This window comes from Lactuca virosa, chromosome 7 (genome assembly GCF_052849685.1).
Source record: "Lactuca virosa cultivar CGN04683 chromosome 7, Lactuca_virosa_CGN04683_v6, whole genome shotgun sequence".
Taxonomy (NCBI): domain Eukaryota; kingdom Viridiplantae; phylum Streptophyta; class Magnoliopsida; order Asterales; family Asteraceae; genus Lactuca; species Lactuca virosa.
The window spans coordinates 71953704-71972179 of record NC_136432.1 but is presented as its reverse complement, the minus strand read 5'-3'; the positions used below and the strand labels follow the sequence as shown (position 1 = coordinate 71972179).

Sequence of the window (18476 nt, the reverse complement as noted above, 5' to 3'; positions counted from 1 at the left end):
AGTCTTGATTAAAGACGTCTGAATGAGAGAATGGCTTGTAGGAAATCGACGAGTTGGTGAGCCAATTCAACGACTTGGTTAGTGTTTTCCCCGATAGTTTGGACGCGTTACGAAATCGGCGAGTTGGTGAGACAACTTGGCGAGTTGAGTTGGATTTTCCCGATTTTTCAGAGAAACGAAGGAACTCGATGAGTCGCATAGATGCACTCGACGAGTTGGGTCAACATGGACTGTTGACTCGAGTGTTGAATTTCGTTGACTTTTAGGGTTGGGTCAAGTTACGGATTTTGGAGACCATGGAGGGGTAAAATGGTCTTTCACCCTTTCCGAGAAAAAGGAGTTAGCTTAACATCTTGGAGTTGTTATTATAAATTGTTAATTAGAGATGATTATGATATATGTAGGCGGAGTCTAGACCTATCGTTGAGTACGAGACATTCTTGTTCCACCTACGAGGTGAGTCTTCTCACTATACTTACCTGAGTGGTAATATTGTGTGACCGGAGGGTCTTCTTTGAGTTATCGACCGGAGGGTCTTATGTGCTTATACCGAGTTATGTGATATCATGCATTTTGTCTTTGTGATTTATGATGTATATTATTTCTGTGCCTTATTGAGTTAGGACCGGAGGGTCCAAACCGAGTTGAGACCGGAGGGTCTTCACTGAGATACTGGACTGGAGGGTCCGAACCGAGTTGTGAGACCGGAGGGTCTTCACTGAGACACATGGCCGGAGGGTCCTTATCGAGATATAGCAATGAGAGGCTAATTATTTATGCATGGTATTTTGGGGAACTCACTAAGCTTCGCGCTTACAGTGTTGTGTGAAATGTGTTTCAGGTAGCTCTCAAGATCGCGGGAAGGCGTCGGCATGATTGTACACACCATCTAGAGATACTGTTTTAAGAATTCTGGGATATTGTCAAACATTTTGTTATCTTGTGTTTTGAACAACTTATAAATTTGGGTTTGAGAAATGTGAAAATGTGTTTTGTGCGGTTTTAAAAATGAAAATTTTATTTGAAAATTTAGAGTGTTACACTAGGACCATAAATTTGGCACCTTTATGCCAAAAGAGCTCATGAAGATCATAGACCTGGAAAGGATAAACACTTGGGATTTCTACTTCCTCAACAATCACCCAACCATGGCTAAAAGCATACAAATAAACCCAAGAATAGATCTAAGCCAATACTAAGCAAGGTTAGAACTTTATACCCGAAATGTGTTGGAAATGGAGCAGGGAACCAAGATCTGAAAGCTCCTACTTTAACCACCACTTTGCACCAAGCTTCTCTTCCTTCAATGAGCCTTAAGCACACCCACAATGAGCTCACAACACTCAAGGAGGCTCTAGGGTTTCGCGATTAGGGTTAGGGGCTATGGAGGCTGCAAATGAGGCCAACACCTGGAACTTAAGGTGTTTAAATAGGGTGCAAAACCCCAAAATTAGGGTTTCTAGATTAGACTTTGTGTTGCTTGATTTATAGGCTAGGTTCATGAATCTCATAGAGTGGTTATTCTGCAACCTTGACGTACCTTGTCTACAAGCTCCCTAAAGTCATCATCTTGAAAATACTCTTGATTTCTAGCTTAATTTTTGTGTTGTTTGATTCACAAGCTAGGTTACTCCTTTCTGATTCTTTATGTAATCATGTTATTTTGGTTATTGAATCAAATTTATGGGGTTTTTTGTTTGTTGTCTGTGTTTCTTTTAGTTATGAAATCATTTTTGGGTTTCTTCGTTTATTTACTCTTCAAAATCAAATTTAATGCAATTTTTGGGTTTTTGAGTTTGTAGAAAATTTGGGTTTATTTGTTGAAAACGTACCGAAGTCTTTAGATTTTGTTGATGGTGATGGATGACAATGGGTGGTTGTGATGAACAATGATGGTGGTGTTGGGAGGTGGGTTAGATGGAGATGAATGGTTATTGCGACGGTGGGAGTTGGTTCCCAAATAATAAAGGCAACCTGACTTGGATTAACAACATGGATTAAAAAAAACAAACTAATAATTAATGGCACATCAATATTATTACAAATAACTTATAAATTCGAGTAAAATGACTTAACTGACATGTTATAAATAGGGATGAACATTTGTTCCAGGGAACCGGCCTGAACCGGTACCGAAATCGGAACCGGTACCGGATAGAACCGATAGGGCCGGGACCGGGACGATATTCTTGTGGATTTTTCGAACCGGGAACCGGTAGGAACCGGAACCGACAAAAACCGAAACCATAACCGAAATATTTCTTAAAATATGTTGTTTTTTCTCGAGGATCGGTTCCAACATTGAAATGCCGACAAGAACCGGTAGGAATCGGAACCGGTAGATCCGACGGTCCGGTTCAGTTCCGATTTTTCACCAAGTTCGGTTCCCGAACCGGTTCCGGTCAGCCAGTTCCGATGCTCATCTAGTTATAAATGAGTTCAATAGCATGATAGCTAAGCAAGATCATTTCAAAGAAAAAAAATAATGACAAAATTAGGAAAACAACAAAGTATTTTTCTTTTTATCAATTTTCAAATCAATCAAAAAATGTTACATTTTCTTTATAAAAACACGTTTTAGTCAATTCTGAGTCAAAGTATCAAAAATCTCACAATCATCGGCTTCTTCACATCAAGGTCTTGCGCTACCTAGGGTTTCCTCTGTCTGTACTCTGTAGCAAAAAATGAAGCTCGCATGGCTCAGGTCTCTCGAAACCTCTCATCAAGACTGCGTTTGGGCTTGTACATGGGTCCCTGCCACCGATAAAAGCCCTGGCCTCCTCCTCACCGGATCCCTCGACGAGACCGTGAAGCTATGGAATCCGGAGGACCTCTCCCTTGTCCGTACCAACACCGGACACTGCCTCGGCGTTGTCTCCGTCGCCGCTCATCCTTCTGGCAAAATCGCCGCCTCCGCTTCCATGGATAGCTTCGTCCGTGTGTTTGATGTTGAATCTAACAACACTATTGCTACTCTCGAAGCTCCTCCTTCTGAAGTCTGGCAAATGCAATTCGATCCTAGGGTAAATCTATACCTATATTACTTTATAGAAATCGGATCCGTTTATTGATTGCTTCGTGATTCCTTTATCGGATACATATTTGGAATATGTATATGTTTATCCTTTTGATTTAAAGCTACACCTTTGAAAACTTCCATTGTTCATAGAACAACCCTAGATCATAATTCATAAAAAAACTGCTGATTCTGTGTTTGACAGGGTACAACTCTTGCTGTTGCTGGAGGCAGCAGTGCGTCAGTGAAACTATGGGACACTGCAGAATGGAAACTCGTAGCAACATTATCAATCCCACGTCCTGAAGGATCAAAGCCCTCTGATAAAGGCAACAACAAGAAGTTCGTTCTCTCAGTTGCATGGAGCCCTAATGGAAGACAACTAGCATGTGGATCAATGGATGGATCCATTTCTGTATTCGATGTTCAAAGAGCCAAGTTTCTTCACCATCTCGATGGCCACACAATGCCTGTTCGTTCTCTTGCATATTCACCATTAGACCCAAGAGTTCTTGTTTCAGGATCAGATGATGAACGTATTCATATGTATGATGCAGAAGGAAAGACTTTGTTTTCATCAATGTCAGGTCATTCTAGTTGGGTGTTGAGTGTTGATGTGAGCCCAGATGGTGCAGCCATTGCATCAGGGTCAAGTGATCGAACCGTGAAGCTGTGGGACCCGAAAATGAGGGCTGCGGTTCAGACCATGACTAACCATACAGACCAGGTTTGGGGGGTGAAGTTTGAAGGTGGGGGAGGTGGTGTTAGAGGGTGTCTTCTTGCAAGTGTATCAGATGATAAAAGCATATCTCTTTACAACTATTCTTGACTTTCTTTGACTTTTTTTTTTTCCATTTGTTTTGCTTTTTGTTTGTTAATTGTACTTTCTTTTTCATTGTAACATGGAACATATATTGAAGACTTAATTGGTGTTGTTGCAGGTTTGATCAGAATCAGTATTATATTTATAGCAGAATCTTTGATCTTGATGAGTAAATCATGGTAAATTGCTGCTATAGTTTGGTAAAAAGTTCAAATTATAATCTTGTTAATAGTTACAAGAAAAGAAATTGTAATAATGTTATAATTGGGTAAATATTCTGAAGTACAATTAGAACAATGTTGTATAGAAAGAAATTGAAGTAGGATGTTATAATGAGACAAGGCTAAGGTATATATAATATAAGGTATATAAAATATATTAGGGAAAATGGAATATACATTACAGCCCCACCTAAGTTTAGGTACTAAACCTCTTGAAAATACATTGTTTTAGTATATAAAGATTACGGTTATTGGATTCACGATTAACACTTCAAGATGTAAATTCAAGATCGACACAATAGGGTTTAGGGTTTAGGTTTAGGGTTTAGGGTTTAGGGTTTATGTTTAGGGTTTAGGTTTAGTAATGTTCACTTGGGTGAAGTAATAAACGATAATGAAGGAAAGAAAATAGAGATGGTAAAACGATAATGAAAGAAAGAAATGTTATGGAGGATGAACATTGTTTTACTATATAAAGATTACGGTTAATGGATTCACGATTAATACTTCAAGATGTAAATTCATAATCGACACAATAGGGTTTAGGGTTTAGGTTTAGAGTTTAGGTTTAGGGTTTAGTAATGTTCACTTGGGTGAAGTAATAAACGATAATGAAAGAAAGAAATGTTATGGAGGATGATATATTTACCAAGTGAAACCAAACCGGGTATATTTAGCAAGTTAAAACGACATATTTTAGAGGTTTAGTACATAAGCTTAGCTGGGACTGTAATGTATATTTCCTATCCCCAATATATAATATAAGGGGAAGGTATATATAATATAAGCATAAAATGGTCATTCACTCTTATTCCGATGATTTAGAGGTTGTTTTTTTAGGGTGCGTTGGTTGTGGAAAAAAAATTAAATGTTTTCAGAAAATAGAGTTGAAATTTCAATTTCAGTTTTAAATAATTTTTTTAGAAAACATGAATATTTCATTTTCAGTTTTCAATGAGAATTTTATACAATGTGTTTTGGTTAAAATCAGTGGAGTTTTCATTTTCCATTTTAAAATTTTAAAAAACTTTAGTAAACTATAAAAAGTTATTTTTTTAATTTACATATAACTTGCAATTTTTTTGAAAACTGAATTATCCAAAAACATACATACATATATATATATATATATATATATATATATATATATATATATATATATATATATATACAGAGAGAGAGAGCTAGGTTCAAATGTGGATTGACATCTATTGTGTGGTCGTATGAACAATGATATTCTGTGAGAATGACAAAGAAAATAAGTTGTTTGATAATATGAATACTTTCAATCTTACATAACTATTGTCATTAACACGCATTCTCACTAATTAAATCGTCTATAAGATTATTATAGACTTTTTATTATTATTCACATTCTGTCAGAATGTTGTTAGAATGTTTATTGAAAATGAGTTAAAAACGATGTTTGAGAACAAAAATGAATAATAATTAGTGAAAATGCATGAAAATAACGATATTTTTGTAAGATTTAACGTATTCGCATTACTAAACAACTTATTTTCTTAGTAATTCTCATAGAATAGCACTGTCCAGACGTCCGCACAATAATTGTCCATCCACATTATAACCTAGCTCTCTCTCTCTCTATATATATATATATATATATGTATATATATATATATATATATATATATATATATATATTCTTTTTCATTTGTAAATCTTCATGGAAACATGTTATAAGACTATGATGATATTTGGTAGCCTTTTAATTTTCAATTAAAAGGCATGCTTTAATTTTTCAGATTCACTGCGTTTGATAACCTCTTACCCAAGGTTGTAGAACTCGCTACTCGGTACCTGCTCGGTCGACTGGGGAGTAGCGAGTACTCGGGAGTACTCGGGGAGTACTCGGATTCGGTAATTCATGTAGAAATATTTTTTGGAAAATTATATATGCCAAAATCATAAGCTAAAATCATAATTTGATTGAAATATATAACCAAAATTAGATACATGTGAATACATAAAAACTGAAATACACACAATTGTCTCACTACGTGAATAATTACTGAAAATTTAAGATATATATGTATTAATAATCACATGTGTGTGTTAAATAATAAATCATTAAGTGCGTTATACATATTAATCTTGAAATTCTTGATTTTTTTTCTTTTTATGACAATTTTGACCCTTTGACCGATTTTGACCAAGTTGGCCGAGTTTGACCGAGTAAGACCGAGTAGGCCCGAGTTTGACTGAATCCGAGTTTTTTGGCCGAGTTCACATTACTCGCCTCGGTGGAGGGCCGATTCCGAGTAATCGGCCGAGTACTCGGCCGAGTTTTGCAACACTGCTCTTACCTTGTGTCTTTTAATTATTCAACAACCTCTTAATTTTTAAGAGAATGAGTTATATATATGTAAAAGAAGAGAAGCGTGTTTCCGAAATACCCTAATTTTTATAGCAAATATTTTTTCGTCATCTCTTTTTGTTTCACACAACCGCCTCTCTTTTCCCATCCACCGACCTCTCCGACATGTTATAAATTCAGATCTTAACAATTCAGAGCCTCTTAAAAGTTCAGATATTATAAACAACTCTAGTCTTGTTTTACTTCCTATAGTTAGGTTCTACGGTATGGACACTCCACACCCCATTGCCAAATCAGTTTTCACATGCCACATGTGACTATGTGCGAGGAGCAGATGTTCATCATCCTCATGTCTTGAAGATGCACCACCCAAGAGAGAACAAGGTGTAGTGGGTTGTAGTTTGCCTCACATAACGTCATGCTACATCCTCTGAACGTTGGGGAGGGGGTCCACATGGTCATGCAGGCCACATCAACAACATGCCTTGTGCATATGGTGTTTACATCGCACCTACCCTTATGGTTTTTGAAAATTTTGTGCTTCTCACTTTGTGGAAATTTGAGTAGAATATAAATAATGAAGCGAGAAAACATATATACATTTTATCATATTAGTTTTTTTATTCCTTTTTTTAAGAAAAAAACAAGAAATACATTATTTGATTGTGGTTATTATTAATTTTTTGTTTTTAATTCGGGATATATACAAAAAAGTACAACTAATTATACATGATATGCAAAAAAACTTTTATATTGTTTTTATGTTAAAAAAAAACCTTTAAATTAAAGTTACCATTCGAAAAAGACCAAAATACGAGTTTTTAAGAGAAATTGACGACTACAAATCTGATGTTGCTTATATTTTTGTTTTTTAGTACAACTTTGATATTAATTATGATAAAAATGATTAGTTAAGGAGGGAAAAATCAATTGTATAATTTCATATGGAGAACACAATCGAACAAAAGTAATCGAAGTAAATGTTGGTGTTGACATATTTCCGCATACAATCAAGAAAATATGATGGATATGTATGTCATTAAATATTTTTAGCCGGTCATTTCTCTTAAAAGTTTTCAATTTGGTTATATTTGAAGCGTAAATAATAATATAAAGTTTTTCTGAACATATAAAAAAGATGACATGGAAATTATTTTGATGAAGTGGTGGTGTGACAACCATCTTCTAAAAAGATGATGTAGTGTAGAGAGTGACATGACATGTGAGGTGATAAAAAAAATTATATGAAAAAAAAATGAAACACTCTACTTTACGCTTGTGGACATTCCCGGTTATTGTAGATGGAGCATTTGGAGTTGTTACAACTTGCAAAGTTGATTAATATTCTATTAGTTGTTATCCCCAACATATTTAGAAACTAAGATTGATTGATTGATTGTAATCTTTGTCATAAATTTTCACCTAAGGATTTGACTGTTGTAGAGTCATTAACAGGAAAAAAAAATATATCACCAATCCAGAACTCTTAAATAGTAAAACCCCACCACTCTTATATATTCCAGAAGAAGGAAAAAAAAGAAAAAAAAAAGTATCCTAAAACTATGTATACCCTCATCTCTCAATCTTCACATTTTCACCGGTGCATAGGCGTCGTTTCTTTGAACCGGATCCAACTAAAAAAAAGAGAAACATTTCCAAGTCAAGATTAAAATGGTCAATGGGACAAAAATATTGCAATTTTCTTGGTTATTTTGAAACTAAATGTACATATAAACCAAGAAAACACCAATAAAGAACAAAATGCAATGTGTCAAGATATATACATACCATCTTGTTCTTTTGCATCAGTTTCTTCTTCTTTAGCAAAACGATCAGGGTGCAAATCTCTCATGATGTACTTAAAAATGTATCTTTTTAGCCTGTCAAAAACAAAAATCACACACTCACACATAACAACTACATATGCATTACTAAAAATAAAATTCAAAGGACTTGCATCATAAATCATCAATAATATAACTGAAATGACTCACATCAACAAGAAAACTCTTGATGAACCGGTGATCACGCCTGGAAAGTTAAAAACTTCAATTCCTGATTGATCCACACTCGAGGGTTGCTGATTTGTGGTTGTAATAGTTAAGGGGTTACCCTGACAATTATATAAAAAAGATAAGAAATAGAGTAAATAACATTGTTGGTCCCTGAGTATAGCTTATTTTTGCAGTTTTGGTCCTGAAATGTTTTCTTTAGCAATTTTGATCTTTATTTCCTTGTTCCAAGTAAAGTAACTATTTTTGGTCCCTGAGTATAGCTGACTTCTCCAATTTTGGTCAAAAAAATATAGTCTTTTTACTTGGAACGGGGACAAAAAAGCTTACAAATAAGGACCAAACTGCAAGGGAAAACTTTTGCGGTAAAAAAAAAAAAACTATGCTCGGCACAAAAATGTAATTTATCTAAGAAATATGAAACTTTAGAAACACAAACTCCATAATACATAACTAAGAAAAATTAGTTTCTTTTCTAAAAAGATCACCTGAAAAGTGTTTTCTCTTAGCGTTTTGAGCTTTTTATGACAGAAATTGGTCCAATAATCCATAGGACCCTGCATTCTTTCTTCCACAACTCACAATATTCCTCCAATGATCCAACGAGTGATATTAGATATAAAAAGGAACATAAAATTATATACCCTTTATGAAAAAGTCTACCCATTTCACTGAAATAGCCACAAAAGAGTATGTCTATGAACTTTCTTGGTTATTTAGGAACAAAATGAACATAAAATTCATAAACCAAGAAAACACGATTAAACAAGATCCCAAATCCCTTCACCATGTCAAAAGGAAAAAGGATTAAAAAAAATTTAACACTCATACGTTGTTGATCATCAATTTGTGCTTCCCTGACTTATCAACTGATCTCTTTATCCCACATCTCCTCAAGAAATCAAGAAGGTATCTTGTCAACCTGGAAACAAAATTTACAACTAATTACATAATCGACAAACAGATATGCTTAAAAAATAAATTTTAAATGACTCACAACAAAATCTCTTCTTTAGTAACTTGATTGGTGTCCATTAAAAGTAAGGAACTGCAAAAGAAAAGAAAAAAAACAAGATTAAGAGTAAAGACTTGTTGCCCGATACCATAGTTAATGAGATTTACACTAAAACATAAATTTTGGGCAATATAACATTGTACTTTGTTTTTTCACCTTATTACAATTTACAGCACGCATTGTATTATAAAAAATAATTTTAGGTGACACGACTAATATGACATGGCATAGTTAAAAATCCCCTGGTTTAATATTGCTTAATTACTTGTTTGTACACAATAAGCTGTCTTAAATAATAAAAGTTTGATGCTATGTTATGACCTGATATATATGGATAGTTTTTTATATAAAAATATAGAATTTAAAACTTTTTCCCATATTTACACATCACTTTCTATAAAAACATATTGATTTGTTTCATAATCTTTTAAAGTAAAATGCTCTAAAAATGCATTAATAAGGAAAAAAAAAACAAGTACAGTTTCTTGCACTTTGCCCTGTGATTTTTTAACGATTTCTGATGTTCAGTTTTGTCTGATTCATGCATACATAAGTTTATGAAATATTGTACTATACGTCTCCACTCCTAGTAATATTATTAGCAATAATCAACTTTGTTTAATAAAAAATAGGGATTTAACATCAATTATGTACAAACCCAAGAATTTAAAAACATATAGAAAACCATAAATAGATTCGATTTTTGGTCAATACAGAGTGCAAGAATCAACCAAACAATCAATAAATCTCTTCACAAAGCGATAATCATAAGAAATTCGACAGCTTGATACGAGATTTTACCTTAAATCGAATAGAACTTTTACGCTTTTGCCTCTAAACACTACTAGAAAACTGGTACAATAGCTACAGCACAATCCGTAGCTATTCCGTAGCTATACGAGGATAGCTACGGAATTGCTACGGAAAAATGGTTGTAGCATAATGGCCCGTGGGAAAATTATAGCTACGGAATCGCTACGGAATAGCTACGGAATTTTCCGTAGCTACCATAGCTACGGAATAACTACGGAAACAAATAGCTACGGATTTCCTACAGAATAGCTACGGAATTGAATAGCTACGGAACTAAATAGCTACGGAAGTGGATAGCTACGGAAATCCGTAGCTAACTTCGTTTTATTTATAAATTTTTTTTTAAAAAAAAATTTCCAATATTTTGTCAAATAACACATTCAATTCACATTTGTCCCAAACTAGGGAATAATCCCCGCGTTGCGGGGTTAGAATTGGTAAAGGAAACAACACTAAAACGTGAATTTATTAGCATAGATGCACCAACATTTTTATAATGTTATAATTAATATAATGTTCTAAAATGGGCTGTTATTCTACTTAACTCTTCTCTCAGCGAAGAGGTTGTTGCTGATGCACTTAGTCTTAACAGTTCCCGTTTAATCTTGACAGCTTTGAAATCTACTTACATCAACTCATCTGTTGAGAGAGTGCATTCCCTTCGTGATTCTCTGCGAAGCATTTCAAAAGGTATCAATATATACCAATAAATGAAAAAGTATAATCTATAATAGATGTTACTATGATGTTTTATGATTGAAACATATATGAATTGTAGTAGTATAATATGTCAAATAATAAACACTATTATTATACAACTTGGACATATAATTAAAGGATTAAATGACATAATCGTATATACAACCAATGGAAACATGCAAAGCATCTGATACGTGCATATTATATATGTCCATATTATACAATCCAAGAATATTAGTACTTGAAGTTTTTAATTTATTTTAGAGAATGTTAAGATATACCTCAGTCTTTGATTCATAGAATGCTTGTTGCATGCTTTAATATATGATAATATACACCTGCAATAAATATATAATAAAATTGCTTGGTAGATTGTAAAAAATAATAAACTATTGTAAAAAATAATGAACCATTGTATACTCACCTTCAAAATAAAAGAACATTAGTTTAGCACGAAGAAGCAGCTGCAAAAACTCACGGGCTAAAGGAAGCACCTGCCAAAAATAGCAACCTACTTTTATTCATTTGTTTATTAATTATTCATAGATTATTGTCATTCTACAGCATCAATAATTTAATATGAGTTGGGACAGGGCGGGGACAGGGCTTAAATTTCGTATCCACAGTGGGGACGGATATGACACTATCCGCCCCGTTAAGACCCGATTATATATATATATATATATATATATATATATATATATATATATATATATATTAGAAATCCCATATTCGCATTTCCAACTCCAAACTAAGTTACTTTTGACTATTTGATTCTTGAATGATTTTAATTATACGCATTAATGTATTTATATTTCCAAGAGTATGTTTTTTTTTCTCAATGCAAAACTCTTCAACTTCTCATTGTTTGTTGTACCTGCTTTCAAAATATATAGATGGCCGACTATTTGATCTCAAGCTTCATTTTCTCAATGCAAACATATTGTGGTTAAAATCAAGGAATAAATCTATTTAGCTTTTGAGGAGAGGAAGCAGTGAAGGTAATATTTCGAACAAGAATCAAAGAAAAATACACACAAATCATGATCCGTGTATATTATACCTTCTCATTCATGTTCCAATGTTTTGATGATAAGCCATTTCTCCTGTTGATAGTTGATCGTTGTTTGAGACAGAGTAAAAGAAAGTTAGTGGGAGACTTGGGTGTATGGAATACGGCAAAATAAGTTATAAATAGCGTTCAAAGTTTTTATCTAAAACCTCAAATTCGACCTAAAATATAATCTAAAGCTTCACATTCAACAAAGCAAATCAACATTATCAATGAATTAAGCATCTAAAGTTGTATACATGAAGTAATATAAAAAAAAACTAGGGTTTTACCTTTCTTGGGGAAGAAATCGAGCAAGGAGGTGGCGAGATTGGGAGGGCAGATGTGCCGGCGAGATGGGGAGGGCAGATGGCGACGGCGACCAGGACTGTCGGTCGGAAAAACGGAGAAGGTGGGTGGACGAACACAGCTGCGTCTTCGTCGAATAAGGGGATGTGTTCGTCTGCGTCTCCCTGCGGCGACAACTGTTCTTCGGAGATGGAGGCAGCAAATCGATCAGACGAGCGGTGATCGCGTTTGAGGAGCGGAGGACCGGAAAAATGGAGGAGACAGCGGAAAAGGGAGAAGAAAGGAGGAGAAGTCTGGAGTAGGAAATCGCGTTTTGTCTCAAGAGGAGCGCGGTTTTGCCCTAAGAGGAGAAGTTTTAAGAGAAGTTTTATTATACGGGACAAAAAAAACGGGACAAAAAAAAGTTGGGTAGGATTCGAACTCGGGTATCAATCATCAAAGTCACAAGCTTTACCATCCGGTCGGGCATGCCACATCCGAATTTAATAGCCCCTAAATCATTCATATACAATAACTACTTTTCCTTTAATCTATTATTATTATATATATTAAAGTTGTGGAAGAAAGGAATAGTAAACTTGGCATACTTTGTCCAGGTTTGGTCCCTTGATTTACATATCCGGTCCCTGTACTTCTTTAATTAATTTATTCATGTCATTTTGTTTGTGTTCCATTCAACTTCCCATTTTTTTGGCAGAATTGGTCCCTGTATTATTGTTGGAAGTTAGGAATACTAAATTTGGATGTTTTTTTGGCAACTTTGCTTAATATTCTTTACCCATTTTGACACTTTTGGTCCTTGCAATCAATATTTTTACACTTTTTTGGAACCTTTTAATATTTAAAGTTTGGCCACAAAACTTTAACGGTTTGACAACTTTGATCCCTTTTCTAAAAAGTTGCTAATTCCTACCCCTTTAATTCTGTAGCCATTTTCACACTTCTGGTCCTTGCAGTCAAAACTTTTGCATTTTTTGTCCGAAGCAAAGCCCAGACTTTTCATCCTTGCACTTTCTATGTCTGTCATATTTATCAATTCGGAAACAACATTGAAAGCTTCTGGCCCCCGCGTAGCGGGGGTAACCTTTCTAGTTATTATTATTATTATTATTATTATTATTATTATTATTATTATTGCTAATACTATAATTATTATTAATATTATTATTACTACTAATATTATTATTATTATTATTATTATTATTATTACTACCGATATTATTATTATTATTATTATTATTATTATTATTATTATTATTATTGCTAATACTATTATTATTATTAATATTATTAATACTACTATTATTATTATTATTATTATTATTATTATTATTATTATTATTATTGCTAATACTATTATTATTATAAATATTATTATTACTACAAATATTATTATTATTATTATTACTACCGATATTATTATTATTATTATTATTATTATTATTATTATTATTATTATTATAATGGTGGTGGTGGTGGTGGTGATGGTGGTGATGATGATGATGGTTATTATTATAATTATTAATATTATTGATATTATTATTATTATTATTATTATTATTATTATTATCATGCGGTGGCGGTGGTGGTGGTGGTGGTGGTGATAGTGGTGGTGATGATGATGATCATGACGACGATGATGACGACGATGATGACGACGATGATAATGATGGTGATGATGATGATGATGATGATGATGATGATGCAGATGATGATGATGGTGGTGGTGGTGATGATGATGATGGTGATGGTGATGATGATGATGATGATGATGATGATGGTGGTGGTGGTGGTGGTGATGATGATGATGATGATGATGATGATGATGATGATGATGATGATGATGATGATGGTGGTGGTGGTGGTGGTGATGATGATGATGATGATGATGATGATGATGGTGATGGTGATGATGATGATGGTGGTGATGATGATGATGATGATGATGATGATGGTGGTGGTGGTGGTGGTGATGATGATGATGATGATGATGATGATGACGATGATGGTGGTGGTGGTGGTGATGGTGATGATGGTGATGGTGATGATGGTGGTGTGGTGGTGATGATGATGATGATGATGATGATGATGATGGTTGTGGTGGTGATGATGATGATGATGATGATGGTGATGATGATGGTGATGATGATGATGATGGTGGTGGTGGTGGTCGTGGTGGTGATGATGGTGATGGTGATGATGATGATGATGGTCGTGGTGGTGATGATGATGATGATGATGATGATGATAGTGGTGATGGTGATGATGGTGATGATGGTGATGATGATGATGATGATCATCATCATCATCATCATGATGTAGGTATACGTGTTTGTGAGATGTATGTGAACGTGTGTTAAACCATTAAACGAGTAATGGATCCCGTATGTGCACATGACTTTATGAATGATATTAATAGCTATAAGTTGGTGAAAATATAGATAATCATGTATAATAGAGGTGTGAAAAAAACGGAGCGAAAAAAACGATGTTTAGTACACGAAAAATCAAAAATAAGAAATATCCGTAGCTAATTAGCTACAGAATTCTAACGAAAAGCATATTCCGTAGCTAATCCGTAGGTAATTACCTATGGATTAGCTACGGAGTATGCTTTCCGTTAGAATTTTGTAGCTAATCCGTAGCTAATTACCTATGGATTAGCTACATATTTTTCTTATTTTCGATTTTTCAGGCACCAAACGTCGTTTTTTTCGCTCCGTTTTTTTCACACCTCTATTATACATGATTATTTATATTTTCACAAAATTATAGCTATTAATATCATTTATAAAGTCGTGTGCACATACGGAATCCATTGCTCGTTTAGTGGTTTAACACTATAATGCTTATGTATACGTTCACATACATCTCACAAACACGTATACATACACATATACACGTACACATATACCACAACTCATTCATGTATATAAATATATATATATATATATATATATATATATATATATATATATATATATATATATATATATATATATAAACATAATCCATCACAAATTGGTGAAAAGTATAGGCATTACAATGTTAAACTGTGAAACGAGTACTTGATCCCGAAGGGGCACACAACTTTATGAACGATATTAATATCTATAAGTTGGTGAAAATATAAATAATCATGTATAGTAGAGGTGTGAAAAAAACGAAGCAAACAAAACGACGTTGTCGTTTTTTTCGCTCCGTTTTTTTCACACCTCTATTATACATGATTATCTATATTTTCACCAACTTATAGCTATTAATATCATTCATAAAGTTGTGTGCACATACGTGTTCCATTACTCGTTTAGTGGTTTAACACTATAATGCTTATGAATACGTTCACATACATCTCACAACCACGTATACATACACATATACACGTACACATATACCACAACTCATTCATGTATATAAATATACATATACAAACATAATCCATCACAAGTTGGTGCAAAGTATAGGCATTACAATGTTAAACTGTGAAACGAGTACTTGATCCCGAAGGGGCACACGACTTTATGAATGATATTAATAGCTACAAGTTGGTGAATATATAGATAATCATGTATAGTAGAGGTGTGAAAAAAACGAAGCGAAAAAAACGATGTTTGGTGCCCGAAAAATCGAAAATAAGAAAAATCTGTAGCTAATCCGTAGCTAGTCCATAGCTACTTAGCTACGGATTAGCTACAGAATTCTAACGGAAAGTATACTCCGTAGCTAATCCGTAGGTAATTAGTATCCGTAGGTATTCCGTAGCTAATTAGCTACGGAATAGCTACGGATTAACATATGTAGCTATTTTGTAGCTATTCCGTAGCTAATTAGCTACGGAATAGCTACGGATTAACATATGTAGCTATTTTGTAGCTATTCCGTAGATAATTAGCTACGGAATAGCTACGGACTACCATCCGTAGCTATTCCGTTACTAAACTAGGGCACCCAATTCTGTAGCTGATCCGTAGCGATTCCGTAGCTAATTAGCTACGGAAATTTTCCGTAGCTATTTTCCGTAGGAAAACCTCATGTTTTCTAGTAGTGAAATGTTGTTTCTCTCCTGCCGATATCTAGGCTTTTTGGAAACGGTTTTTATTTGGAACTTTTATGGTGAAATCCTCTTTAAATCAAAGTTTGGACGAACCTAACCGTATGAGCCGATTTCGTCGACATTTGTTGTGAGATAAGCATCTTTCAAAAGAGTAATAAAAAACCTGATCACTAAAAACTTATCAAAAATAACCGTACGTTTGAATTTATCAAAAAGTACCACAAAGTTTGAACTTATCAAAATTTTGTCGTGACATCTTTTTATGATTTAATTTATAATTGTTTTATCATGGTGATTTAGAGCTACATCTTCGAAAACTTCCATTGTTCATTGAATAACCCTATATCATAATTCATAAAAAGATTGATGATTCTGTGTTTGACAGGGTACAACTCTTGCTGTTGCTGGAGGCAGCAGTGCATCAGTGAAACTATGGGACACTGCAGAATGGAAACTCATAGCAACATTATCAATCCCACGTCCTGAAGGAACAAAGCCCTCTGATAAAGGCAACAACAAGAAATTCGTTCTCTCAGTTGCATGGAGTCCTAATGGAAGACAACTAGCATGTGGATCAATGGATGGATCCATTTCTGTATTCGATGTTCAAAGAGCCAAGTTTCTTCACCATCTCGATGGCCACACAATGCCTGTTCGTTCTCTTGCATATTCACCATTAGACCCAAGAGTTCTTGTTTCAGGATCAGATGATGAACGTATTCATATGTATGATGCAGAAGGAAAGACTTTGTTTTCATCAATGTCAGGTCATTCTAGTTGGGTGTTGAGTGTTGATGTGAGCCCAGATGGTGCAGCCATTGCATCAGGGTCAAGTGATCAAACCGTGAAGCTGTGGGACCCGAAAATGAGGGTTGCGGTTCAGACCATGACTAACCATACAGACCAGGTTTGGGGGGTGAAGTTTGAAGGTGGGGGAGGTGGTGTTAGAGGGTGTCTTCTTGCAAGTGTATCAAATGATAAAAGCATCTCACTTTACAACTATTCTTGACTTTCTTTGACTTTGACTTTTTTTTTTTCCATTTGTTTTGCTTTTTGTTTGTTAATTGTACTTTCTTTTTCATTGTAACATGGAACATATATTGAAGACTTAATTAGTGTTGTTGCAGGTTTCAGAATCAGTATTATAGTTCTAGCAAAATCTTTGATCTTGATGAGTAAATCACGGTAAATTGCTGCTATAGTTTGGTAAAAAGTTCAAATTATAATCTTGTTAATAGTTACAAGAAAAGAAATTGTAATAATGTTATAATTGGGTAAATATTCTGAAGTACAATTAGTACAATGTTGTATAGAAAGAAATGGAAGTAGAATGTTATAATGAGACAAGGCTAAGGTATATATAATATAAGGTATATAAAATAGGGAAAATGATTTATAAGCCCAACGAAATTTTCAAACCGTTCAAAAAACCCAATTATGTTTTTTCTATTCAACAAAACCCAACGAACTTAACCTTTTGTCTAAAAAGCCCAACTAACTTACACTTTCGTTCACTTCTCATTTATGGTCAACCGGCTAATGAAAGTCAACTAATGACATGACTTATGACGTGTAATTAAATATCGGAAAATGACTCGCAAGACCAACGAAGTTTCAAAATCGTTCAAAAAACCTCAATCATGTTTTGTTTGTTGAAAAAAACCCAACGAAATTACGCTTTTGTTCAATTCTCATTAGAGACAACCAGATTCATTACGTATACAACTAGTTGGCAAATCTTTTTTCTTCTTCTCTTTTTTTTTCACACAACCGCCTCTCTTTTCCCTTCCACCGACCTCGCCAACCTGTTAAAAATTCAGATCTTAACAATTCAGAGTCTCTTAAAATTTCAAATCTTGTAAACAACTCTGGTCTTGTTTTACTTCCTATAGTTAGGTTGTGCATGATGGACACTCCATACCCCATTGTCATATCAGTTTTCACGTGCCTCATGTGACTATGTGAGAAGAGGAGATGTTCATCATCCTCATGTCTTGAAGATGCACCACCCAAGAGAGAACAAGGTGTGGTGGGTTGTAGTTTGCCTCACATAACACCACACCACATCCTCTCAACGTTGGGGAGGAGGTCCACATGGTCATGCATGCCACATAAACAATGTCCC

At 34.3% G+C, this 18476-nt stretch overlaps 3 protein-coding genes and 1 pseudogene across 3 annotated transcripts; 2 read left to right on the top strand and 2 right to left on the bottom strand.

Moving 5' to 3' along the window:
- The first annotated feature begins 2602 nt into the window (after nt 1-2602).
- On the top strand, nt 2603-3969 carry LOC145126215 (WD repeat-containing protein VIP3-like). The gene is made up of 2 exons (XM_079061618.1): nt 2603-3023; nt 3222-3969. Exons 1-2 carry the CDS (start codon nt 2685-2687, stop codon nt 3843-3845), a joined length of 963 nt encoding a protein of 320 aa, XP_078917744.1. The 5' UTR covers nt 2603-2684; the 3' UTR covers nt 3846-3969.
- Nucleotides 3970-7764: 3795 nt separating this feature from the next.
- On the bottom strand, nt 7765-10521 carry LOC145123237 (uncharacterized). The gene is made up of 6 exons (XM_079058449.1): nt 10227-10521; nt 9408-9458; nt 8899-9332; nt 8393-8511; nt 8187-8278; nt 7765-8032 (listed from the first exon to the last, which is right to left on the bottom strand). The coding sequence occupies exons 3-6, from the start codon at nt 8971-8973 to the stop codon at nt 7971-7973; spliced, it is 348 nt and encodes a 115-aa protein (XP_078914575.1). The 5' UTR covers nt 8974-9332; nt 9408-9458; nt 10227-10521; the 3' UTR covers nt 7765-7970.
- Nucleotides 10522-10587: 66 nt separating this feature from the next.
- On the bottom strand, nt 10588-12802 carry LOC145126767 (uncharacterized). The gene is made up of 6 exons (XM_079062070.1): nt 12752-12802; nt 12282-12637; nt 12001-12043; nt 11362-11431; nt 11219-11275; nt 10588-10909 (listed from the first exon to the last, which is right to left on the bottom strand). The coding sequence occupies exons 1-5, from the start codon at nt 12800-12802 to the stop codon at nt 11232-11234; spliced, it is 564 nt and encodes a 187-aa protein (XP_078918196.1). The 3' UTR covers nt 10588-10909; nt 11219-11231.
- Nucleotides 12803-13924: 1122 nt separating this feature from the next.
- On the top strand, nt 13925-17458 carry LOC145126766 (WD repeat-containing protein VIP3 pseudogene; annotated as a pseudogene).
- Nucleotides 17459-18476: the final 1018 nt, after the last annotated feature.

Coding starts and splice junctions, on each gene's coding strand:
- LOC145126215 (XM_079061618.1), top strand. CDS start 2,685: ATGAAGCTCGCATGGCTCAGGTCTCTCGAAACCTCTCATCAAGACTGC. Junction 3,024..3,221: donor AAATGCAATTCGATCCTAGG/GTAAATCTATAC, acceptor TGTGTTTGACAG/GGTACAACTCTTGCTGTTGC.
- LOC145126767 (XM_079062070.1), bottom strand. CDS start 12,802: ATGAATGATTTAGGGGCTATTAAATTCGGATGTGGCATGCCCGACCGG. Junction 12,044..12,281: donor CGATTTCTTCCCCAAGAAAG/GTAAAACCCTAG, acceptor AACTATCAACAG/GAGAAATGGCTTATCATCAA. Junction 11,276..11,361: donor AATGTTCTTTTATTTTGAAG/GTGAGTATACAA, acceptor TATTTATTGCAG/GTGTATATTATCATATATTA.
- LOC145123237 (XM_079058449.1), bottom strand. CDS start 8,973: ATGCAGGGTCCTATGGATTATTGGACCAATTTCTGTCATAAAAAGCTC. Junction 8,512..8,898: donor TAAGAGAAAACACTTTTCAG/GTGATCTTTTTA, acceptor TATAATTGTCAG/GGTAACCCCTTAACTATTAC. Junction 8,033..8,186: donor TGATGCAAAAGAACAAGATG/GTATGTATATAT, acceptor TCTTTTTTTTAG/TTGGATCCGGTTCAAAGAAA.